Source organism: Siniperca chuatsi, linkage group LG12 (assembly GCF_020085105.1).
Source record: "Siniperca chuatsi isolate FFG_IHB_CAS linkage group LG12, ASM2008510v1, whole genome shotgun sequence".
Lineage (NCBI taxonomy): Eukaryota > Metazoa > Chordata > Actinopteri > Centrarchiformes > Sinipercidae > Siniperca > Siniperca chuatsi.
The window spans coordinates 18,204,276-18,230,237 of NC_058053.1; the positions used below are offsets into that span (position 1 = coordinate 18,204,276).

General features: G+C 38.2%; 2 protein-coding genes across 6 annotated transcripts in view; one reads left to right on the top strand and one right to left on the bottom strand.

The window, feature by feature from the left end:
* Nucleotides 1-16,718, bottom strand: part of dcaf6 (ddb1 and cul4 associated factor 6) — a 28,223-nt gene extending 11,505 nt beyond the window's left edge. For 3 of the 5 annotated variants that reach the window (XM_044216403.1, XM_044216401.1, XM_044216400.1), the window contains exons 1-9: nucleotides 16,268-16,716; nucleotides 11,693-11,754; nucleotides 8,596-8,688; nucleotides 7,692-7,877; nucleotides 7,486-7,599; nucleotides 6,378-6,513; nucleotides 5,091-5,302; nucleotides 2,483-2,576; nucleotides 641-760 (exon numbers count right to left, since the gene is read on the bottom strand). In XM_044216403.1, coding sequence (XP_044072338.1) covers nucleotides 641-760; nucleotides 2,483-2,576; nucleotides 5,091-5,302; nucleotides 6,378-6,513; nucleotides 7,486-7,599; nucleotides 7,692-7,877; nucleotides 8,596-8,688; nucleotides 11,693-11,754; nucleotides 16,268-16,364 — 1,114 coding nt within the window. In that variant the 5' untranslated portion in view covers nucleotides 16,365-16,716. Of the gene's footprint in view, nucleotides 1-640; nucleotides 761-2,482; nucleotides 2,577-5,090; nucleotides 5,303-6,377; nucleotides 6,514-7,485; nucleotides 7,600-7,691; nucleotides 7,878-8,595; nucleotides 8,689-11,692; nucleotides 11,755-16,267 lie in introns of all 5 variants that reach the window. The other 2 variants (XM_044216399.1, XM_044216402.1) reach the window with 2 other exon arrangements.
* A 3,354-nt stretch (nucleotides 16,719-20,072) lies between these two features.
* mpc2b (mitochondrial pyruvate carrier 2b) lies at nucleotides 20,073-25,622 on the top strand. Its single transcript, XM_044216407.1, has 5 exons — nucleotides 20,073-20,455; nucleotides 22,921-22,961; nucleotides 23,439-23,523; nucleotides 23,960-24,071; nucleotides 24,457-25,622. The coding sequence occupies exons 1-5, from the start codon at nucleotides 20,362-20,364 to the stop codon at nucleotides 24,503-24,505; spliced, it is 381 nt and encodes a 126-aa protein (XP_044072342.1). The 5' UTR covers nucleotides 20,073-20,361; the 3' UTR covers nucleotides 24,506-25,622.
* The last annotated feature ends 340 nt before the right edge of the window (nucleotides 25,623-25,962 follow it).

Genomic DNA, 25,962 nt, shown 5'->3' on the forward strand with positions numbered 1-25,962 from the left:
TTTATCTCTTCTATAAAGAATCCTGAAACACCCGGTGCTTGACTTTCTTGTTAACTAACAACTAGCACTCCATATTACAAACATACAAGTAATGTTAAAAAATACGTTAACAGCTAAAAATTGTAATAAATAATTACATGTAGCAGTGCATCCCTGTCATTTCTTTTGCAAGAGGTTTATGGCATTTTTTTGTGAAAAATAAGAGCCAAAATGTGAAGATTTGTTTACATTTTCACAGTACACCTTTTTATGGATTTCATCTTTATATATGTAATGTTTATTTGTATTGGGAAAAGTATATAGCATGAGCCAATGCCACATACCACAGCATTTATAGCCTAAGCTAATTTGCAAAGCCCATCCTTAGATGGGCTTTTAAATTACACAAAACTCAACAACAAAATACATAAAAACAGCACAAAACACAAATAATTTACAAACAATGGTATAATAAAATTAGCATCATATTAGATCATGCTAAGTGAAATAAAACATTTGTTTGCTCTCTTAGCGGTGTGTGCGGACTTGGATAATGACCTTAAGACAAGTCAAGATATTAGATACACAAGTCCATTTCTCAAACCTTTAAGTATAAAAGGTGTTGAGATAGTTTTTCAGATAGGAAGTACCAACGCCTCACCTCTGGGTCGTGTCTGAGGCCGAGTTCCTCTGCTGCTCTGAGCTTCGCTGGCCTCCTCAAACCAACGTGACAACATGTCCGACATCCTCTGCATCAGAGACACGTTCGGGCTCTGCTCTCCTACGAGAGCGCAGAAGGAAAACGTTCACAGGTTTATAGCTGCTTTTTACAACACTGGACGCATTAATACAATCATGACAAAAAATATGTTGGGGACAATGTCGCAATATCTGTCATGACTCAGGACATCACACAAAATCCTGTTCACATGCCATTTCATAGAAGAGGCTGCTATAAGATTTAAATGACATAGTTTAAAAAGGATAATTGTTTCTCATGTAGCGCCTCAGAAATGAAACGGGGCAGTTAATTTGACCAAATATTGATTCAGTGATTTTCAGTGATTCAGTGATTTTGGAATTTGGACAGTTTCACCCAGTGATGACTAAGGAAAAAGTCAAAAGATGTGTACAAAGTGCAGTGATTGTGACATTTAGTTGAAACAGCGACACGGTTTTCTGTGAAGGAGCAAACTTCAAAACATTTTTCAGCCATCTTTAAAGCCTACAGGTGGTGATAGTTTGATACTTTTTAGTGGGGGTATCACTTGTAACTTGGGTTCTCAAACTCACATTACCTGGGGGCCAGTGGCCAGATTGGTCTCTCTTAGGGGGGGCACCCCCCCCAAACATTAACTTTAAACTGTATACACTCCAAAGCTGAGCAACAAAATCTTTTGTCTCTCCTGTCCCATGTACTGCTCAGCATGTTTGGTTGTGTTCCTTGAGAACAACAGCTTTCTTCTTTTAGATGGTGAACATAGTGGAGCATTTCGCGGCTACAGAGCCAGATATTTCCCTCAGGAGTTGGTGGAGACCAAAACCAGAGCTAAAAGAGAGTGAATATTGGACTTACATTGGCCAGGTGACTCTAAATGAATGCTAATGTTGCTCCGTATCTACTTGATGTGTAAATAAATTAAAAAAATGTTGGCTAGCAAGCTTGCCATATAAATTTAAAAAGGTAATACAATCCGTTAATGAAGGTTTAAACCGTTTGAGCTCAAGGTTTAGAAAGATGTGTGAGATGAAGAGACATTTTTATGCTCTGATTTTGTTGCCTTGCAAGAAAATTAAAGTCTTACTTTATAATAAAAGACTGAGGAAGAAATCTAAATGGCAAAAAATTAATTTGCGGGCCAGATTCAACAATATATTCTTAACATGTGGGGGGCTTTGGGAAATTGTCTCAAGGCCGGATCAGTAACTTGAGACCTCTGCTTTAAACTAAACAAGCAGGAACACATACATGGACTATTGTAACAGTCTCTTGTCTGGTTTTTCCAAAAAGACCATCAGACAACTTCAGCTCATTCAGAACGCCGCTGCCAGAGTTCAACGAGAACAAGAGAACTGAGCACATTACTCCTGTTCTTAAATCTTTGCACTGGCTTCCAGTTACTAACAGAATAGATTTTAAACTGCTGCTGCTGGTTTATAAATCCCTCAATAATCTCGGGCCAAAATACATTTCTGATCTCCTTGAAGAATATGAGTGCAGTAATAAGAAATTATTACTAACTGTATTTCTGGTCTATTACATGTGTTGTCTCGTGTTTTATTTCATTTAATGTATTTTATTCCATTTGATCTCATTTTTAAAATTTCCAATTTTATTCTATCTTAATAGATTTTATTCTGTTTTTTGGGGGGTTTTTTGCTTATTGTTGTAATTATAATGCTTTTCTTTGCCCATGTAAAGCACTCTGTGTTTGAAATGTCTTATATAAATAAAGCTGCCTTGCCTACATGTCAGTTGCGGTACTGACTGCTCTGATCTTACCATCTCTCTCCCTCTCACTCTCAGGACGAGCTCGGGGTCCAGTGTCAGACCAGTCACCTCGTAGACGGAGGCGCTTCACTGGAGGCTGCCTCAGCTGTGAAAAAAACCCCCAACAAAAACCACACACACACACACACAGAAAGACTATCAGTTTGTCAGTCAAAGCATGGTCAAAAATAACTCCGCTGCCAAAGCAAAACATTGCATGTCTCTGTCAGTGTCCTCTTAAACGTGCCCCCCTCCCTTCTGGCTGCACGGCTGAGGTTGCGTTCACTTTCCAGTCCCCTGGCTCTCTTTGCAGGGCAACAGGCTGAGAGCCAGAAATAGAAAAAGGGGGTCTTAGTGAAGGGACTATCAACTGCTTTACTCAGGAAATGTCATCAGGTCTGGATATGGGCTGGAGGTGGTGAAAAGGAGCAAAGGCTGAAAGAGATAGTAGAATAAATCAGAGAGAAAAAGGCCCTGAACAAATGAGGTTACAGGTGGAGGGAAAGGAGAGAGAGGTAATGGGCCTTGGCTTGGCTGTCCCCTCCACCTCAGCCTGAACTATTTTGGACGGTAGAGGAACACTGCCTGCGTCGGTCGCTGTATTTGGAAAGGAATGTGTGTGGTGGTGGTTGCATCTCGACACAGCTGAACTCACCACGGGCTTTGAAGCACTGGCACCGTGATCCAGCACATTCAGACACACGTGAAGCCCAGCACTCACAATAAACACAATTTATCTGAGGTCTAATTTCTCTCGTTGTTCATTTAACTGATTTTCAAAATAAAAGCTCACCCAAACAGATACAATGACCTAAATACATTTAATAAAAACACTGAAGAAGAATACATTTTAAAAAATCTGATTTGGTTTTAATCAATAATCCATTGTGCCTTTTCTTTTTTTATCACTGTGTTTCTTCTCTCCTCTGTTCTTCAGGGTCATTTGCTCCACTCACTGCAATGCATCAGCCAGCACAGATTTAGCACTGATGTCTGCAGTGCTGTTAGAGAAACAGAAAGCTCCCTTGTTGTGTTTACAATAACAAGCTTATACCAAGCTTGGTCATCATCAAGTTTATGCAGCATCGAATTTCTCTGCGTCAGATTATCACTATATATGTCAATTAGAGCTGAAACTATTAGTCTATTAGATTAATCGTTTTGTAGATCGACAAAATAGTAATATAGCAGCATTTTTGACATTCGACTAATTGTTCCAGTTGTTAAATCAAGAAAAAAATGTCAAACATTTTCTGGTTCTAGCATCTCAAATGTGAGGACTTGCTGCTTTTCTTTGTTTGATTTCATATTAAATTGAATATCATTGGGTTTTGGAGGATTTGTCAGATAAAACAAACATTTGAAGACGTCACCTTAGACTCTTGTGGGTTTTTCACTACATTTTTAACCAGGCAGAGTGGCTCTAGTGATGGTAATGTTGGTCCGCCAGTCCACCACTTTGGTCCACAATGAAATATCCCAATGATTAGTAGATGGATTGCCATGAAATTTTGTACTGACATTCATGGTCCCAACAGGAAGAATCCTACTGACTTCGGTGATCCCCTGACTTTTCCTCTAGCGCCACCATAAGGTTGACATTTGTGGTTTTGAGATAAATGTCTCAACCACTTTTGGATGGACTGACATGAACTTTGGTACAGACATTTGCATCCCCATCAGGATGATCTGTAATAACTTTGGTGATCCCCTGACTTCTCCTCAAGCACCATCGTCAGGTCAAATGTGTCCTGTACTTTGGTTTATGACCAAATGCCTGCAAAACTAATGACATTCCCATCAGCCTCATCTCTACTTTGTGTTTAGTACAAATTAGCAGATGTTAGAATGCTAACACACTAAACTAAGATGGTGAACACAAACATTAGCATGTTAGCTTGTTGATATTAGCATTTAGCTCAAAGCGCCACTGTGCCTAAGTACAGCCTCACAGAGCTGCTAGCATGGCTGTAGACTCTTAGTCTTGTTCAGCTCTTTTCCTGCTTGGTTATGTCCTTACTTGCATCCATTTTATGGTCTTTCACATTTTTAACATCACAAAATATTGTTTCAGATCTTTTCTTTGATCGTACCATTTAGCCTAAATCAGCGAAATATGGAAATTGGCTGCAACTAACGATTATTTTGATTATAGAATGTTCCGTCAATTATTTTTTTGATTAACTGACCAATCCTTCTAAGAAATGTTAGCAAGACTAAGAGTTAGACAATGCTAACACGCTGATTTTTAGCAGGAAATGTTTACCATCTTCACCATCTTAGTTCAGAGCGTTAGCATGCTCACATTTGCTAATTAGCACTAAACCCAAAGTACAGCTGAGGATAATGGGAATGTTGTTAGTTTTGGAGGTATTTGGTCATAAACCAGAATACTGGACGAAATAAAATTTTAACCTGGTGATGGTGCTAGATGAAAAGTCAGAGGATCACCAAAGTTATTCCTTCTGAGTGGTGTGGTGGACTGATCGACCTACAGACTGACATTACCATCCATAAAGCCATGCCGCTAGCACAGCTAGAAACACACAGTTCCTTTCAGGACTCATGTGATGCGTGACGTTATGAAAGGTGCATGACTCGAGTCATCCTGTGCGCTCACCTCCTCCCTCCTCTCCTCAGACGGGCCCTTTAGCTCTCGAGCCTGGTCGTCTTTGGGATCGAACAGGTAGATGTAATCGGAGGAGTAGCTGACCAGCACCTCCTGACCGTCCTCGCTGTAGCAGAGAGAAGTTACGCGACAGGACTTGTTGGACAGGTGAGCGGGAACGAACCTCACGCACATGCCCGTCGTCCCCCGTCCCATGTAGTTACCTGAGGATGAGAAAGAAAGATATACCCCTCGTAGAGCCCTTAGATCCTCAAACTCTCTGCTGCCCCAAAAACTCAGACAAAGTTTTGGACCCAAATTGTGGAATTTTTTGCTTTTGAATTTGAGGACAGCAACATCAACTGATGCTTTTATGCTCTTGTTAAAACACATCTTTTGAGCCTTGCTTTTTTTTACCCATAATCTGCTATTACAAATGCATTTTCATGTACAATTCTGCAAAATATTTTTTACAACAATTATTTGACTTATTATTTTATTTATGTTTCACCTCTTTGTGTGCGTTTTAAAGTTTTAACTCACTAAGACCAAGAAAGTGGATCACATCAATATAGATCTCAGATCTTTGCACTGACTTCCTGTGTGTCAAAGAATTGATTTTAAAATACTACTATATAGTACTAGGGCCAAAATACATCACTGATCTGCTGCTATGTTGTGAACCATCCAGAGCTCTCAGATCATCTGCTTTTAGTTCCCAGAGTCTTAACTTAAAATGCAGAAGCAGCATTCAGTTTTTATGCACCACATATCTGGAACAAACTCCCAGAAAACTGGAGGTCTCCTCCAACTCTCAGTTCTTTTAAATAGAGGCTTAAAACTTTTCTGTTTGTCACTGCCTTTAATCAAATTATATTTGGGAGTATTCATTCATATCTGGCACTGCACTGTAGCTGCACTGTCATTTTTATTCTCCTATTTCATCTGTTTTATTCAATTTTTGCTTCTTTTTTTTTTTTTAAATCTTCTGTTCTATTTTTAGAAGTTTTACCCAATTGACTTCCAAGTATGGTTTCAAATTACATTTGACTGGATACATTTGCGCAACTCCAAGTTCATGATAAGTCATTAAAAATATTTTAATGTTTTACATGAAGAGATAAGAGAGGGATTTTTGATATAAAAGGAGGATGGGACTAAAAACCCCCAGAGAAACCTCTCAGGCCTGCTTCATTCAAACTTCAAAAAGCCTAAAAGGCAACGTGAATCTACTATATCAACATAAATATAAAGACAGAGGAATCTGAGTGGATGATGTGAGCGTGCAGGACAGTTTACCTGTCGCTCTGGTGCCCAACATGCGTCTGTCGTAGATTCGCACTGAGCTGTCAGAGCAGCCGACAGCCAGGTAGTACGGCACCAGGGGAGAAATGGATATAGAGGTCGCTGCCCTTCGACAGTTTATCAGGATGTCCTGAAATCAAAGCAAACACAATTAGGTAAAGTTTAAAAAGCCAAATTATAAAGTCATTTCTGCTGGTCCTCATTTCCACGAGCCCGACTCTAAAGTCAGGACCAACAGAGGTAGCACTTTAAGAATCAGTATTTACAGTAATATAGATTTGAGGACAATCATGCTCCAACAGTTAGGTCCGGTTGAGCAGTTCAAAAAAAGTGATCACTTCACTTGATTTTTAATTTTCCAGCTGCGGATGTCCATTTGTAACACTGACGGGTTGTGGGATAATTAAGAGCGGGGAGGTAAAACTACTCGGACAGTTTTAAGGTCACAGGTAATGATCTCGAGCATGAAATACGAGAAGATGCAACACAATCTAGAGGGAACAGCTTATCTTGTTCACTCACTCACACACACACACGCACACACACACACAGCTCCCACGCATGCAGCATGACCTGAAGCCAAGAATAGTGTTTTCTGAATTACTCCAGAGACAGAAAGCTGTTTGTGAAGAGAGCAGCGCTGAGGGCATACACATACGGAAATGTGCAAGATGAATGCTTGGAACATTATCAATACTAAATGAATACCAATTCTAATAGCTAATAAAGAAAGATATATCAACAAAATGAGTGAAATAAAGGAGGTAGCAGGAGCTTCAATGATTGAAATTGAAAAACACTAAACATTCTGGCCCTTTACATTTTCAATGAGACCCATATTTTGATTTTTAAAAACATTGTAATTCAGAAGAAAATGTGCATTTCACACAATTATGTACTAAACATTTAAAAGAACTAAAGGTCAAGAGCAGTAACCTGAAAACAAACCCAGAACATTAACACCCATAACGTGCTAGTTTTTCCACAACAAAAAAGACTAACTGATCCTCACTAATTTACAGCCTGAGACCCCCACCCTCAGTGTCAATGCATGAGGAATCACCAACTGACAGAAGGAAAAAAATCACAGCTGTCACCGTACATCTTTGCAGTCTTCTTTAGTGCAGCTCGTCTTCGTGCGAAGGTCAAACCATCGCACCGTGCCGTCCTCCCCACATGACAGAAACGTGTAGGGGTCATTTGGTACCGTCATAATCTGACAAAACAAGAGGAAGGTTGAGGTTAGGAGACAGAAACCGTGAGAGAAAGATATGTGAAATGCTGACCAGCATTTCTCTTGTTCAGTACCTCATAAGCTGTTCCATAATGGCAGGTGAACTGACACTGTCTGTTGTGCTCAGCACTTTTCTCAGTGTGGGTGTAGTAGATGATGCCGTCTCCGGAGCAGGAGATGATCTCCTGATCGTTCGTGTGGGGCATGAACTTAGCGCTGAAGATATTTGCCCGATGACCTGAACGTATGGACTTCTTGACCTGAGAAAGAAAAACCAACAATACATGATGGCTGAACGACCTAAACCACACTACAGCTAAACACATACTTAATCTCTGACCTAATACTTAAACATACATATCCATTTCAAAAGAGGAAACAGGTGAACTTCTCCTGCACTAAATTTCATTTGGTGCTCTGCTTAAAAAAAACTGCAATGTGTTTGTTTCCCCAAAAGAAATTCAGGAAAAAGGTGGCGTTTTCATGGGTATAAAAAGTGAAAGAATCACCTGATTTTTTGATAATTTTGGTAAATGTTATTGACAACTAAACTGCTGACATGTTTTGATGTGAAACCTGCATCAGAGCATCGCCAAAACTATCAAAACATGAGATGATTCTGCCTTTTTTGTGAATTTAATTTTGAGCAAACAAATACACGGATATAAATTTTAATAAATAGCTGTGAAAACCACTGACATAACCGTCGCATCACAAAATAAACTAAACTGACTCATCCTTTTTGGACCTGTAGTGTTTCCAGAAGTGACAGATAACAGCAGTTGCTTGCTTGTTGCTGACAGGTTTTGGGTTTGATGATTTGGACTTTCTTTGAGTTAAAGAAATATTTTAAAAATCATTATAACCGGTAAGGGAAAAGGTCACCGGCACACAATACTCCCAAGTGCCAACTGAGCTCCAAGTGGTTAAATGACAGATTCAGTAAAGTCAGATATTTTACGTGGAAGTGCGACCTACCTTTTTGTTGTACGGGTTGGAGATAACCAAAAAGGTATCGTCTGACCCCGACAGGAGGTATTCGCCCGTGTCGTTCCAGGATATAGTGTTGACCTGCGGACAGAGAAGAACTTGGATTAAGCAAAGACACAGATATTTACTTAGTTGATTTAGCTGATTGAATGAATCTACAACTATTTTGATAATCGATACATTAAGTCATTTATCAAGCAAAAATGCTAAACATTCATTCCAGCTTCTCAAATGTGAGGATTTGCTGATTTTATATGTTCGTAAACTGATTTTTTTTTTTTAAGCAATTTGAAGGCATCACTTTGGACTCAAAGGAAAGGAAAATGTGACAGGTTTCACAGTTTTCTGACATTTTGTAGAGACTAAACCAGTGGTTCCCAACCTGGGGGTCTGGACCGTCTTGAGGGTGCAGAAGATGAAGCTAGATGATTATCAGGGGAGGAGATAAGAAAACATAACATTCTCCTACACAGAAATACAGTTTTTTCTAATCTATGCTTTTTTGTGAAATATTGCACAGTTTCACCACTTCAGGCCTCTAAAAGTATTTAAATGAAACAGTCTGACACCAAAAAAATCAACTGGACTACTCACAACACATAAACATGCACCTTGTGACGAGGGGTCGGCAAGTAGACATTGGTTCGTCTTAAAGGGTCACAAGCAAAAAAGGTCGGAAAGCACTGGTCTAAAAGATTAATCGAAAAAACTATCTAGAGATGAATTGATCATGAAAATAACTGTTAGTTGTTGTCGGAGTTTACATCTTACAGAACAAAACTGATCTAAAGGAGAGTTGAAAAATGGAGCACTGAGCTCATGAAAGCATGAAATTCATGCAGTACATACACACGCTAAGATGTTTGACAGCTATAATAGTGCTTTAATCCATATTTTCTTTCTTCAAATTACTTTCATTAACACGTTCATTAACATTTAACTAACTGAAATTACCATCAAATTATGGTCATACATAACCTAACTGTAATCCATCCATGAATCTAAATAGAGCACAAGAACAGTGCAGAGCATTCAGCTCACTGCCTGCCGTCACTCTGTGGATCAATATTTCATTAACACCTGCTTGTTGTGGCTTCATTCAGTGTTTCATCACCACACTGTTGCTCTTCATTTCCACAGACTCGCTCTGCTGCAATCAGTGAAATGACACTGCCTGTATGGGCGGCGCTCATTCTCATGTGTGTCTGTCCATTTACAACATCCTGCAAGGCTCAATCTTATAATACATTTTAACAGGTTTCAAATCGATTTCCGAAGAACTGCACATCATCTGAAGATCAGATTGTGTGGTGGAGGAGTGCAGGTGAATCTGTCTCGTGTCTCTCATGTGATGAAAGAGGGGATGTATCATTACGCGTTTTTTTTTTTTTTTTTTTTAAACACAGGTCTGAGGATCTTGTGTAATATGGTACAATGTAGAGGCACAACAGGCCAAAAGCCTCACCGTCTTCACCTTCTACAGATCAGATCTGGTAAAAGCTACATCTGCGCCATATTCTAATGTTTCCTAACTCTTATTTCTATTTATATTTTTACTCTGTGTCAACTGGGAATATACTGTAAATCTCTCATTCTGCAACTAATGCAGATCAATTGCAACATACAACTAATTCCTTGCATTTACTGATTTTGCCATGTTTGGTGTGGCTCTTTCTCACGCCTTTCTTCAGCCGCCTAACCACCAGGTCTCCCATCCGACAGCTGACATGGTTCAGGCGTGCTCAGCCACAGAAAGATAAATAAAAATCTCTTTCTAAGTTTCTCTGCAAAATGATAAAATGGGTCACCGGCCGTTAATGGGCGGCATTGCTTCATGATCGGCTCTTCTGGTCGGCCTTTATGAAGACCACCAATCAAACTATTTAGAACGAATGTTGGCCGATAACAGAGCACCCTTAGTCCTCAAATGTCTATGACCAACAGTCCATAAAACAAAGAAAAGCAGCAAATCCTCACATTGGAGAAGCTGGAACCAGAGAATGTTTAGCTTTTTTACTATTTTTGCTTGAAATATGGCTATAACAATAATCGATTATCAAAATAGTTGCCGATTATTTTTCTGTTGATTGACTAATCATCAGTTCTACCTTCTGTATGTACATATATACACCACCCCTACACCCAAGATTGGAAGAGAATATTGACAATATGTATTGTAATATGTAGACGATAATAAACCCACATATTAATTTCCTACAATGGAGCCAGAACAGACATTGTGGGCCAGCAGGGACTCTACACCAACTTTAATGTCCCGAGCACTTCTCTTTTTTCTACAATTACATTCAGCAGTGAGGGGCCATGGTATATGTATACAGTAGATAGAGCACCCATCTTCTGCATAACCCTTTTAGTCTTTATAATCTATGACTTCCTGGTGAAAGCCTCTGTGGAGAAAAGATGCTACATCATCTGATCCTCTAAATCGGAAACTTATATGGGCTAATTGTCTTAGAGAATACTGATTAACCTGTTGATTATATTTTTGATTTATAGTCTATAAACAATCAAGAATAATGACAAATGTCCATCACATATTACCAGAGGCCACACGGACATATTCACATTGCTTTTAAAAAAACAAAAGTATACAATTTATAATGATATGCAACTAACTGATTAAGCTACTAATACTTTCAGCACTAAATAAATCACTTTCCTGCCTCTAATAATCAATAATGTTAACATACAATATGTCAGCTTGCCTATACATAAATTAAACAGCTAATATATTCATGACATGCAATAAAAATGTTCCTCAAATCCTTTTTAATGACAAGGCAGGTGTTAAACTGAAGCTCCTCTGGGACTTGTATGCTGTGGTTGTTTTGATGTTTTGGATGTTCGGCCATGCTGATAGTGTGACAGGACGTGTGACTGTTAGTCAGCTTCAGGTTTCTCAGAGGCATTAACCACCAAGTCAAAGATACTGAGCTTCACAAACTGACTGAGGAAAAGAGGCACCATGGGGTTGTTGTTTTTTTTGCAGGACACCACAAACATTTATTTTTCGTAGACATAAACTAATAAAAAGAACAAACAGATTAAAATTTGAGGCACTTACACAGCCATCATGTACATTCAGAGTCCCTTCAAGTTTAAGTCTCTGGACAAATTCTCTTCTGCCTGTGAAAAGAGAGAAAACAATCATGAAAGAAAGCCCAGTTTTCTAGCTTTATTTCTTATCCTATTGAATGACAGCCCTATGCTGTCTGTCTGTCTGTCTGTCTGTCCGTCCGTCCATCCGTTTGTCTGTCCGTCTTTGCACTTTGCTTCATTCTAGTTAAGTGCTATTGGACTTCTGTGGACTGGTTTAAAATATCACATGAACATTTGCATTCAGTATTTCCGTAGCCTGTACTGTATTATTCATGCAGAGGAAGCCTCCCTTGCACTTGCATAAGCCAAAACATAAAAAAAGAGAAATGTTTGTGTGGCTGTAAGATGAGACTATGAAATGCAGGACAAGTGGTCTGATAAGCCCGTACTTCACTTCAGCATTCAGATATGAGTGCAGTTTATTTTTGTGGACATCTTTCTGCTGAATCATGAAACTTTTTTTCTCTGAATGACAGCTGTTGGGAGAATGAAGTGATTATAAAACACTAAAACAGTAAGATCCACTGGGGAAGAAAAACACCAATATTTTGATCTCTGGATCGATCACTCCTTTACTGTTAAAGGAGCAGCTTCAGGATGATATGATGCATCAAATATTAAGTAATAATTCCTTAAAGACTTATTAATCATCCCAAGAATAACAAAGACCTGTGGGAGACACCTGTTCACACCTGAGATGTTCACAAAATCTGAAATCTGAAATTAAAAAGGAAGTGAGCCTGAAACTCTGCTGTGATTTTAAACTGAGGGAGAGAAGAAAAACAAAAATGTAAGGAAAAAAAATGAATAACTACAATTTTTAATGTTATTAGTTATTTTGTGATAAAATACTGTTCATCACTTTTAAGTCAAGAGCTGCTACATGCTAATTCTAAAGGTTTTGTGTTGTAGTGTGTTCATGCTGTAAAAGTGACTAAATTCAGTGTACTCAACACAGTCAGCGTGCAGACTACCACTTACCATCTTTGAGTGTGCTGTTGACATTATTCTCCCACAGTGCAATGCACATTTGGAAATGGAGGAGCTGCTCTTAGTTGCTAAAAATGAAAACTAATTGAAGATGGTATTGAAACAACTCCAGGAACGACCTCAGAAAACAAAAAATAACTGGGAAAAAAACATTTTGCTGCCTCTATTGTTTGATTTTCAGTTGGTATAAAATGGTTCAGTATGTTGATTTCTTGTATACCAACTGCAAAAACAGTACATTATTACAATTAGTGTACTACACACTGAATACAATTGGAATTGAGACACAGCAATAGTATCCTCCATGAGAAAGGTCCATAGCAGGGTCCAGCAACATGCACACATAATGAAAATAGCATGCAGCCAGTAATTCATGTTATTGGTTCACCGTGAGAAATATAAATTACACTTCTAGATCAATGTGGTGCTGTGTATCCAAACGAGAGTTTTGACTTGCACTGAAAGGTTTATCAGAGGTGCAGGAGTCAGACAAGTGCTTACCGTAAATGACGGCTACAGCCTTTTCTGAAGCTCCCAATCACAAGGACTAATAATAACGCCACATGTGAAAATGTTGGAGTAATATCATGGAAATATATCTACTGCAGTCATGATCAGACTGCTCACAGTTTTTCTTTTGAAGTGCCCACAGTTGATATTTGATTTTTTTATTATATAATGTGATATCATGTTGTGTAAAATGTGCTTGAAAGTTATAATTTAAAAAGTGAATTACAACAAATTAACTAACTTTTGGTAAAAAAAAAAACCGAGGGACTGTAAACATGTTGGTTAAACATGGGCATGAGAATATTGTTGTACAGGATATGTAATGTCACAATGTATCTCAAGCTGCAATAAACTATTCAGTTAATCAATTGCTTCTACTTATTTTTATTAATTGATTAACTGTTTATTAATAAAAAAACCAGAAAAATGCCGATCACAATTTCCCAGAGCAGAACGATCCAAAATTTATAGTTATATATATATATATATACATATATACACATATATATACATACATATATATATATATATATATATATATATATATATATATATATATATATATATATATATACACATATATATACATATATATACATATATACATATATACATATATATACATATATATACACATATACATATATACACATATATACATATATACATATATACACATATACATATATATACACATATATACATATATATACACATATATACATATATATATAAAACAGGCAAAAGCAGCAAATCCTCACATTGGAGAAGATTGAACCAGACAATGTCTGACATTTAACAAATGACTCACATTTAGAGATTTTGACCAACAGATAAATTGACAAATTGTTTCAGCACTTATCATATCTCAACGTGACAATACATAGCCTGTGTTTGGCCAGTTATACGTGGAAATAAGAAGCTAATCATCAAAGTGGATCCAGGTAAATGCATTTAGTTGTTTTATTTGAGGTTACTCTGTGCTTTATGGAGTGTCCCATCACCATGTTAAACAGGATCCAATGTCATTATTAACACTTAAATCTTTCTTACGTTCGGGGAAAGCCCTGTGATACAGACAACATTTCTTTAACCTCCCCGGAAGTGTCTCTGTTGGAATTTAATGTCGACCACTACTTGTTGCCCCCCATCCCCCTTTTTGAAGCTAAATATATCCTACAAGAGCTCTGACCCACACGTCACTGCATGTATCCTCTACCCACACACAATACCAGCTCCAGCCATATCTCAGTCAAGCTAAATGCAGCACTGACTAAACCTCTGTGGCACCTGCCCCACCTCTACAGGCTTGTAAATCTTCATTCAACTACTGTCAGGTGCTGACTGCTTGACAGGCCACATTGCAGACAAGTCTTATAAACCTCTCTGTCTCGCAGTGTGGCAGGAGCGCTGCCCTCTGTTTACACCGCGGTCACTGTTGTTTTACCACAGTCCTCTCTCACGACCAACACAGAGACCCACAGAAACACGACTGACTTCTATCCAGACATCTCGCTAATGAGGACTATCACTGCAAGAAAAGTCAGACTAGTGATTGTTATAGTTTTGATTAAGCTTCCCAAATCACAAGGGTGGACATGAAACATGAATGAAAAACAAAACTGTATAAATTCTATTAAACCACATGACGAAGCTATCTTTGCACACTCATACGTGGACTGAGATCTTTCAGGGAAGCAAGTATATTGGCAAATAATAACATGCTAATAAATCATCTTTTGTGACAATTTCAACACACTGCAGTGTCGTAACAAGTTTCTAAAACATTTTTTAATGAATGAAAATTAAATGCAGCCAGTAATATTTTAATTTGTTGCAAATGTGTTTAACGAGCCATAACAATGATCTATTACTCTTGTGAAGTTTAGAGCTGAAGCAGCCGCCTTCCTTTATTCAATGTTGTTTTTATATTTTGAAAATAAATAAACAATTAGTAGTGTTTTGGTATACTGGCCTGATATTCTGTACAATATTATGGTATTTATTCCATATTTCCTTACTTAATTCTACAGTTCTTGTGTCTGTTTCCATTAGTATACTATTAAAATGTTGGGTTTTTTTTCTATGATGTGTTTTTCTTTAAGGTTATTATTTTAAGTTTGGATAAGAGACTTGGACTTAAACCACACGGCACATGCGACATTTCCACGATCATACATTTCAACACACTTCAGTGTCATGACAAGTGTCAACGTTTCTTTTTAATAAACATGATTTTCACAAATGAAAAAGATGAAAGATAATTTATATGAGGCAGACGTATATCTGTCCTTTACAGAACCGTTCACTGTTCTCTTTGCTGGAAGTTCAGACTTGTGGCAGTTTATGGTTGTTTATGTTTATGTAGGTGTATATGTTATGTTATGAGCATGTTTTAAATGTTGAGCACTTTGTTGCACACGGTTTCATTTCTACTGCCTACAAATTCCTGCAAAGCACTAGGTCTTCATAAATACATTACATAATTGATCCCTGCTTTTACCTCAAATATGTTTAGCCATTTGAGGGCTACAGTTTAGATCTCAGTTACATATGTATAAGGTGATGTAACCTGTAGATGGCTGCTTTGCTGCACATCATTTATGGCAGAATCTGTCACCCTGCGATTGCACAGAAATTCATGTGTAAAAAAAAATAAATAAAGGAAAATATCTGAATGAGGAGATAAATATGATTTTGCTCATGCTATGACCTCACAGAGAGCTGCACTATTAAGGATTATACATAACATTTAATCCCATCCATGTAGTGCTTTGGCTCTGGACTCTCGTATCGATTGGAGAGGATGGTACTAAATTAAATGCACAGGCGGTAAGTGCTGTATTTACACTGGACTTTGCAGAAGGAGTAACTTAGCAGCTCTCTGTTATCAAGTAGATAATGGAGAGATTTGGGCACAGTCATGTTGGGTCTAGCTGTCAGTTCATCTGATTGAGCGGATGACCTGAGTTACCTGCCAGAGACAATGTTAAAATAGTACATGTTTTCGCCGCATTAGAGAGGCTTGTTTTGTTCTTACCTAGGTAGTTGGTCCTGATGGTGTTAGGCTCGTTGTATCCAATTAAGCGTTTATTTACATCCCAAACCAGGTTGCCAGAGCAGGACATTGTGACCATATGTGGTTTTTAATTAACAATAACATTGAAACTAAGCTAACCCGTTCCTGTTGATGTCGCCTTTTATTTATCGTCGCTTTATTTATCGTCGCTTCAGGTTTGCCATCGAGATGAGTCCCTGTGTGTCGGGACAGCGCTACCGTTAACGTTAGCTAGCTGCGACACTCAACGTTTGCATTGCCGGAGGTGAAAGACTCGCTCCTGTCCTGTCTCCGCTGTCCTCCTGAGTTTATATGGACTGTACCTTGCTCTCGGCGCTGCTAACTATCTATCCTGCTAGCCTAGCCTGGTTTATTTCTTCTGGCAGACAGCGGACAGCTGAGTCCAAACAACGCGATAAACCACGTGATTTGACGGAGAGGACAGGAACGCTCGCTGTAAGAAGCCAAACAGCTGCCGGGGCGGGCTGAGCTTTGATTTAGTTTTTCTTTCAGATGCTTGGATGTGGAATAGAAAAGGTTTCAACGCCTTTATCAGACTGATGACATGAAAAACTACCAGGTCAATCAGGGAACATACAGTATGTTTGCTCTTGAGGCAGCAATCTGCATGTACCAATCTATGTTTAAGATCTTTAGAAAAGAGCTTTTAGAATTTGCAGAAGTTGTATGATTATTGACTATAATCACTCCAGTTTATAAGTGAGGGGACAATTAACAGATAATTTTCATAGTTTTTGCTTTGGGTCTCTGTATTTTTGATGTATCTTTTGTTTCAAACAAGCTTGTGAATATAAGCTGTAGACTTAAAACGTCCCATCATTTCACCAGGATGTTTAACATAATCTTCATCATCTGTCACAAATCCTGTTAACACGATGAAGTTCACTGAGGGGCACAATTTTAGCTAAATGGTCAGAAAAACAAGTTTAAAAAAATCTGAAAATATGTGTATTTTTTAATAGTAAAATAGTAAATAATAAAAATGCGCAATTTGTGGCAACTGATAAAAATGCAAAAACACAGGTGTGATTGTTTGAGTTTTGTGATGTTGTGAATCTCTACCAGCCTAATTTGATGGGACTGATAAAGATCTAGTTAATTTACCCATAGTATGTACTGTAAGCTCGAAACAATCTGTGTGTGTCATGCAGGAAACCTTTGCTTAGATTTTATTGCCATAATTATCCATAGCAGCCCCAGTTTTCCCTCTCTTTTAATCACTGTTTGTGACACATTTGCTTTGATGATTACATCTCGTCACAGATGCATGGCCGGATTAACTTGCCCCGGGGCAAAAATTTGCTGCTGAGCCCCCATTGACCCCCGTTTGTTCTACTCTCTGTGCAGTTTTTAAATATTTGAACACTACCTACAAGTACCTGGGAGTACACATGGACAATAAACTGGACTGGGCTAAGAACACTCAGGCTGTTTACAGGAAGGGCCAGAGCCGCCTCTATTTTCTGAGGAGGCTGAGGTCCTTCAACATCTGCCGGACAATGCTGAGGATGTTTTATGAGTCTGTGGTGGCCAGTGCTATCCTGTATGCTGTTGCATGCTGGGGCAGCAGGCTGAGGGTAGCGGACGCCAACAGACTCAACAAACTGATCCGTAAGGCCAGTGACATTGTGGGGGTGGAGCTGGACTCTCTGGCGGTGGTGTCAGAGAGGAGGATGCTGGCCAAACTACACGCCATCTTGGACAGTGTCTCCCACCCACTCCATGACGTGCTGGTCAAGCAAAGGAGCACCTTCAGCGGAAGACTCATCTCCCCAAAAAGCACCACAGAGCGCCACAGGAAGTCATTCCTGCCTGTGGCCATCAAACTCTTTAACTCCTCCCTCTGAGTGTCAGTCTGTATGACCCTAAGTCATTAAACTGGACATTGATCATTACATCTCTGCAATACTTGAATAATTGTGCAATATCTGTGTAATACTCATGTGCAATATTTAGCTTTGTCCTATTTATTATTCATACCTCCATTACTGCTGTTGCAATACTACTTATTACTTATATTATTACATTGCATTATTATACCTGTAAACCCACTTGGTACTTCACACTTATTTTATTCTATACTTATACCCACTTGGTATTTAATTTATTTTCTGGCCTGTTTTTATAGTTTTTATAGTGTATTGTATTATCATTATTATTATTTTTTTGCTAGTACTTTCTCCTGTGTACACTGACTTAAAGGCGAGCTGCTGTAACAAAGAGTTTCTCTTCGGGGATCAATAAAGTATTTCTGATTCTGATTCTGATACCTGACCCCAGATTGGCAGTGTGATAATTTGATTTCAGAATGTGCAACATATAAGAACAAAACTGAACTTACGAAGGTCTAAAAACTAGATTTTGACACAAGAACCGTCTTCGGGACAGGCCCTTATGTTCAGGTAATAAAGCAGGACCCATCTTATTAAGGTCTTTGTCATGTCAGTTGATGTTGTCCTTTAGTGGTGCATATCTCCAAAATAATGCTGAATCAGCATTCACACTAATTTAATCACGTCTATCTAGTACGTTAGCTCTGGAATCTCATATCTTGTCTTTAATATCAATCAATCGTCATAAATCAAATTTGCTGGCAATCACTGATCATTGCTGCATTTACACTGGATGGTTCTGACTTTGCAGAAGGTGCAAAGAAAGCTCTGTTTAGTAGATGGCTTGGGACATGACCGGAGCACAGTCATGTTGGGTCTAGCAGTTGCCCGCTTGTGTTGGTAATCAAGCTTTGTACAGATGTAAGCCAACATTTTATTTGAAGTTTGAAGAACACCAGGAAGGTCCTTTGACAACATGCACTGCTGTTATGTTGACTTTTACAGAGTTCTCAAAGACTGTTATTAACCTGTTAGGGCCCCTGTTATGAAACTTTTTTACAGGGCTCCTCTACATGACAGGGCTGCAAGATCAGGGGCATGTTCAGTCTGAAAACCTTGTGCACTGTTTTGCTTTGGTTTCCGGGTTGAACAACATGTTTCCTCAGTTACGTGTGAAACGATCTTTGCGGTACGTTTTCTCTCGTTTGGTGCAGACATCTCTACGGCTGATATCTCCAAAACTCGGCAACTCACACCAAAACAGTCCATATGGATAAATAGCACTACAGGTAAGAGGAAAAATATGTGTTTTTGATTCAGAACTCTATTGATTAAAATGAAATCCCATTTTCCATAACAAAAGTGTTAAACAATTTAAAAGGAGGGTACATCCAAACCAAGTACAGAAAACCAAAAACAGTAACAGAGAAAAAGGCAATTATAACATTTTATTGACAGTTTATAATGACAAAAGGAATACATTAAACATGGGTAGGCTATTCTTTTGTGAATAAAAATGTTGCCATTAAAATCATAACATTTCCAACTAAATTCAATCAAATCAAATTTTTGGATCTTTACATTCAAACTTTGTTGGGTCTCTGTAATTGATATTATAAAGAGTACGGTCTAGACCTGCTCTATAGGAAAAGCGCAATTAGATAACTTCTGTTATGAATTGGCGCTATGTAAATAAAATTTAATTTAATTTAATTGAATGTGTTTATATTGTTAATAAAGATCACACATAAAATCTGAATACATTGTTTTAGTAAAATTTGTTGTCAAACAGATGATTTATCTCCACCCAGTTGACATACGCCGGGCAAAAAAAGTAATAATCCTATCTAAACCAATCATATCGGCGTCCTGACAAGGCGGGCCAATGAGGATAGAGGAATCCTGCAACCCCGCCCCTCACGCGGTAGGTTGCATCGTACGGAAAGTCACCTCGTCGTGTCGGTCAGACAGAAGCTACTGAGAAGCTAGCAGCGCTAGCATGGTCATAGTGGTGCCAAGGGAAGGTCGACAGTAGGACAGCAGCATCTTCTCCTATCGTTTAACCGACCTATCATTTTTCATTTGACAACATCGTGCAAACAGGCGAAGTTAAACGGTTTAAATCCTGTGGCTTTTAAGAAAGGTCCTTAGCTAGCTAAACATTTAGCGAGCTATCTTCGAGTGACGTTCAGTGTCTTCATTTCCATCAGAACATCTACAATCATGGCTGCGTTGAGAGTGTCCTACCACAGGATTTTGGACAGGATCGAGCATATGCTGCCGGCGAAACTGAGACCTCTATACAACCACCCGGCAGGTAATGTAGAGTTTATTATCCAGCTTCCTGATTAGCAGGCTGGGTCTGTGTTTGTGGTGTCTCTGTTTGGTTGTTGGCGGGGGACTGATGTGGGCTCTGTCCAGCTGTTATACGTGGTGGAAGTGATGTGGATGCACTAACCTGTAGAGGATAAAACAGGACAGCTGCTCCTGTCTATTCTTGATGTCTGAGCTGTATGTTTTAATGTGTCCGTGTTGCTTTGGGAGACCATAATCTGCTGGGTTAACACCTGCTAAGCAGCTCAGTCTGTGGAGAAGAGCTGAGTTTATGACAGGGAAAGTTTGTAGCTCTGTCCTAAAGCCAAGAAGTTTATTGTAGTTTTAAGTTCTGGGTTTGAGAGGAGTTCAAAGGTATTGCCATTAAAAAAACGAACAAATCTAAATTTACTCCTTAACCAGCACGATTCTCATGTTATTGTCATCTTATAAAGTTGTGCAAATAAAATATAAACACCCAGAAAATGGACAATGACCGCTGCAGGGATAGGACATATTTTCAGTCACAGGAAAGTTTTTCCAAACGGGCATATGTACAGTATGATGTTGAAAATCATACAGAAGCATATTGATTATCTGCTTATTATTTTTTTACTTTATTGTTCAGTCTGTGTCCCAAAAAAAGTGAAAAAGTATTATCAAAAGTACTGAAAGCCTAAGGTGACGTCTTAAAAATGTCTTGTTTTGTCCGACCAACAGTCCAAAACTCAAACATATTCTATTAAAAATTATATAAAACAGAGAAAAGCAGCAAATCGTCACATTTGACATTTTTGCTTGCTCAAATGACTAATCAGGAGTAATCGATTATCAAAATTATAGCAGAATAATTTTATGAGTCTTATTCGACTCATCTCGCTCTAATCATAATTCATAGCATTCTTCATTTGTCTAAATCTTGTGACACAATGTTGCCAGTTTATTGGGTACACCTAGCTCAGACTAATGCAGTGTAATACAACAGCCCTGCAATAAATCTTACTCTCATGAAGGTATATTTTGTCAACCCACTTTCTGTAAATAAAGGCAGACTAAATATAGTAGAAACACCTCCCACTATAATATGATACAATTCAGCAGCACCACAAACGACAGCCTCCAGAATGATGTGTGACATTTCTCTAAAACAGCCTAAACAAAAACTGAACATTATAACCTTCATGAAGGTTGAATTTATTGCATTCGACTGTAGTACCTAATAAACTGAATGTGTTTCTCCTGATCAGTAAGTACAATTCAGCTCTCTTTGACACTGATATTAACTAGAGGGTACTGAGATTAAGGAGTCACTGGCGTCACTGGGGACAGTCTGGTCTTTGTTTTGTCTGTGTAAGGGTACTGGAGCTCTGGTTGTTAAGGACAACTTTCTGACCAGGTATGAAGGGGCGGCGACAAAAGCCAACTCCCTCAACCATGATTTGCAGTGACTGAAGTCCCAGTTTTTGTTTAGCCTACAGCGTTGGGCGGGAATGTGAAGAAAGCTGATTCCAGATCAGCAACGTTTTTGTGGTCCTGCGCATTTTTCTGCCCTGTGCATAAGTTTATGTGTGTCTTCTCCCAGTGGCTCGGACGCACTGAGGTGTCAAAGTATCTGTGTGGCTGTCTGGTTTTAGTATGCCTGCCTGGTAGGAAGATTAACTATCTTAGGTAGAAAACCGCAATGAGTCAAACCATATTATGTACTCAACTGGTATAACATACTTGAACTACAACATTTCATATTTTTCAAGGGCTGGGCACGTTTATTGATGCTCAGTGGTATGGTATCCCCCCCAATGATATATTTTCTGTTATTGCTTTGCAGCATTTTGTTGTCCTGAAGCCAATAATGCATTAAGAGTTCAAAGGTATCGGCATTTAAAAAAAACAAAGAAAAAAACAAATCTCAATCTCAATACAACCTTGAGCCACGCCTTACCAACATGATGTGCCATGTGGTATTTTATTAACTTGTGCAGGGTTGCGACTGACTATTATTTTCATAATCAAGTAATCCGACGATTATTTTATTAATTGATTTAATGTTTTGTTTATAAAATGTAAAAAAATTTTTTATAAAAATGCCCATGATGACATTTTCTTAACTAAAAACTAGCTAAATGAGTTATTGAAGTTTTTGTTTGAAGAGTTTTAATATGATCAGTTTGATGATTTTACTTGTGATTTTTGCAAACATTTGCATCAGTATTGGAAAAATAGTCTTATATGCGGACAGTAGATTCCAGGCCAGCAGCTTTTTATGTTTCCTCATCTGTTACACAGATACTCAGACTTCACCGTATGGAGTTTGGTTTCATATTTACACCCATTAGAAAATCCCAGCAGGCAGTTTAATTACCTCAGACAGAAAACTTAAAAATTGTGAATTTAAACCAAATAAAGTGAAATCCAGTGTTAGAACACAACTGCCAAATGTCATGTTTCCATTTTCTTCTGTTTTTATTCTAGGTCCAAAAACAGTTTTCTTCTGGGCCCCGATGTTTAAATGGGTAAGTGCATTTTCACACAGTTTAACCGGTATCATTTATGCAAGTGTACGTTAGTCCAGTGGTTCCAAACCTTTTTGGCTGGTGACCCCTTAAAACAAAGCTTTGTCTACATGCAACCCCCCTCGTCACATGTTGCTTATGGCGGGCAGTTAATCAATGATGCACTTTGTGTTATTTGAATACTTTTTTAGGGGCCTGAAGATGTAAAAATATTCAGTAATTCCAAGTGAAAAGTAAGAAAAGAAATGTGTTTTTCTGCTTTCCTGTGCTGTTAATCATCACGCCAACCCCTTTGGGGTGCCAACGCCAAGGTTGGGAACCATTTCTGTACACATAAAGGACTTAACCTGTCACCATGGTGTAATTATTAGTCTTATCGATTCAAATTGATCTCTTAACTTACAGTAAATACAGTTTAAAAAAAATCCACACCAGGTTTGATGGAGCACAGAAAACATGGTCCTCTCACCTCTACAGGGCCTGGTTGCAGCTGGTCTGGCGGATATGACTCGACCAGCAGACAAACTCAGTATCTCCCAGTCTGCAGTGCTGACAGCCACAGGTAAGATTAAAGATTAAATAGATTTTAATATGAACTCCAAATGGAGACTTTAACATCAAGCCTCTGATGGCCTAATGTCTCAGTTTGCAACATGCGTTTATTTTAAAATAGAGATGTGATCCAGGAAAATGTAGCTGGTACCAGAAAATGTTTGAGTTATCTGTCCTGTACTTAAAAATGATTATTATTATTATTTTATTTTATTTTTTTAAATCTCTGCCTTAAATTCTTGATGTGCATTTCAAAATGTATCAGTCCAGTGTTCAGAGAGAATTTGACCAATCTGTGCTAAAGGTTGCCTGATGTATCTGCTTTTGCAATATGTTTCTTCAAACAAATCTTATCTGTTATTCTTTTGCCAAAACATAGACTCTGTTCTCATGAGCAACAGCTGGTTTACCATTAGTGTGCTTAACCTTAACTCCTTCTCCTCCAGGCCTGATCTGGTCCAGATACTCGTTGGTCATAATCCCGAAGAACTGGAACCTGTTTTGTGTCAACTTCTTTGTCGGCAGCGCGGGAGCCTCCCAGCTCTACAGGATCTGGAGGTTTGTGTGTTTGGTGGTTAATTTACAGTATAACTGACCAATGAGTTACCTGGCCTTATTATCTCCGTTAGAACCATTTTAATGATCAATTATAATAAGTAATGCGATGAAGAATTTTCTCTCACCTGGATTGTGATGGCTATACTATAAAAGAACAGTGTTCAGAAAGATTTTGGTAACAAAATCAAACAAAATAAATAGAATTATTATTATTATTTATTAAAAAGGTTATTCAAATAAATAATAAGCAGAAATTATTCAAATGTTCAGGCTCACGTGTGTTTCTTTAATCATTGTAATCAGACAGCACATGAAACAGACGGCAAATAAAATACATGTTCAAATTATAGTCTTAATAATATGTTATTTTTTTCTTCTCTAATAGGCACAAGCAGGATATGAAGGCGCAGGCTAAAGAGGCTGCGGAGACCTGAGTGCTTTTCTGTTGCCAACGCTCCACTTGCTTCAGTGGACAGAAAAGGAGACTTCGCACTGGGCTCAAACCTGCCCCTTCTCATCATCTCTACATCGTCCCACGCTGTCTCCATAACATCCATGCCATAACCATTATTCTACCACATTAAGCCTGTTGTCCCTGTTGGAAATGTGCACTTTTCCTTAAGTTTCAAATTTCCTCAGGGTGTTTAAAAAAAAAAAAAAAAAAAAAAAAGAAAGAAAGAGAGCCTTTTTTAACTGTAGTCAACACACACTCAAGAATGGTGGTCATCAACGCACAAGTACTACTTGTTCAACAAGTAGTATGATTGTACATTTTTTAAATTTAACTTCATGCTCTCTATCTCGTGCACTAGTTGGGAAGTTTTGCTTTTTTTTCCATCAGTTATTCAGGTGTAGCAATCAGTACCTCATGCAATAATTTCCCAAAAAATGTAACTCTTGGATATGTGTTGAATGTGGTTTAAGGAATGTCTCCAAATGAAATTAAAAAAGATATCATAACATTTATCTTTTAATTTACTTATTTATAATTTGGTTGCAGTCACTGCATCTGTACCTTAGTGATTATTAAATCATTATTGATCACCATGTAATGATTCCTTCCATCTTAATGGCTTTAAGTCTTTAAATGTGTGTCAGAACAAATCATAATTTATGAATCATTTGATTAAAAAAATTCTCTCGTAGTCAAAACTGTATAGAAAGATGCTGTTATTTTCTGATTCTTTATCAGGCGTCCTTACACAAATGCCACATAGTTAACCTGTACAGCTTTTTATTGATTGTTACTACAGAGTCAACTAGCAAACACTGGTACTGACGTGCTAACGGCTCTTTATTATCAAACTCTTGCTGCTGAATGCCTCTTTGTTTGTGGAAAGGTGTTTAATATTTTGTCTGTGTAAGAATGGCACTTTCTTAGACATGTTCCCGCTATTTAATCCCCTGGCTATTTTAGCAATAATCTGTAATAATCAGTAATCTCATCACTTTTAAATATTTCTTGACTGTTTGAACAAATGGCACTTTGAAGGTTGATCATTTTGGCTCTGTGGCTATGTAATGCTAATAAATCCTGTTTAACACCTATAAGTATGGACATCTCAGAGTTTACAAATACAAAGTGACTGAAGCTAAAGATTGTTAGGGTTAGTACTATTCAAACTGATGTCAATTTTTTTAAATAGAAAGTCTGTGTTGACAGGAATCGAGGGTCTAACTAAAATGATTGAGTTGCGAAATGGAAATCGTAGGATCCAGCACGTTTGGAGCTTGACCCAGACACAGGACTAAAATGAGGATATCTGAGGATAACTTTATCAGACTGCCCCTTTAATCAATTGTCAGAAACTGAATCGCTAACTACTTTGATAAACTAATCATCGTTTGTCATTCTTCAGGAAAAAATGCCAAACATCACTTTGCTCTAGTA

Coding starts and splice junctions, on each gene's coding strand:
- mpc2b (XM_044216407.1), top strand. CDS start 20,362: ATGGCTGCGTTGAGAGTGTCCTACCACAGGATTTTGGACAGGATCGAG. Junction 20,456..22,920: donor TCTATACAACCACCCGGCAG/GTAATGTAGAGT, acceptor TTTTTATTCTAG/GTCCAAAAACAGTTTTCTTC. Junction 24,072..24,456: donor CAGCTCTACAGGATCTGGAG/GTTTGTGTGTTT, acceptor CTTCTCTAATAG/GCACAAGCAGGATATGAAGG.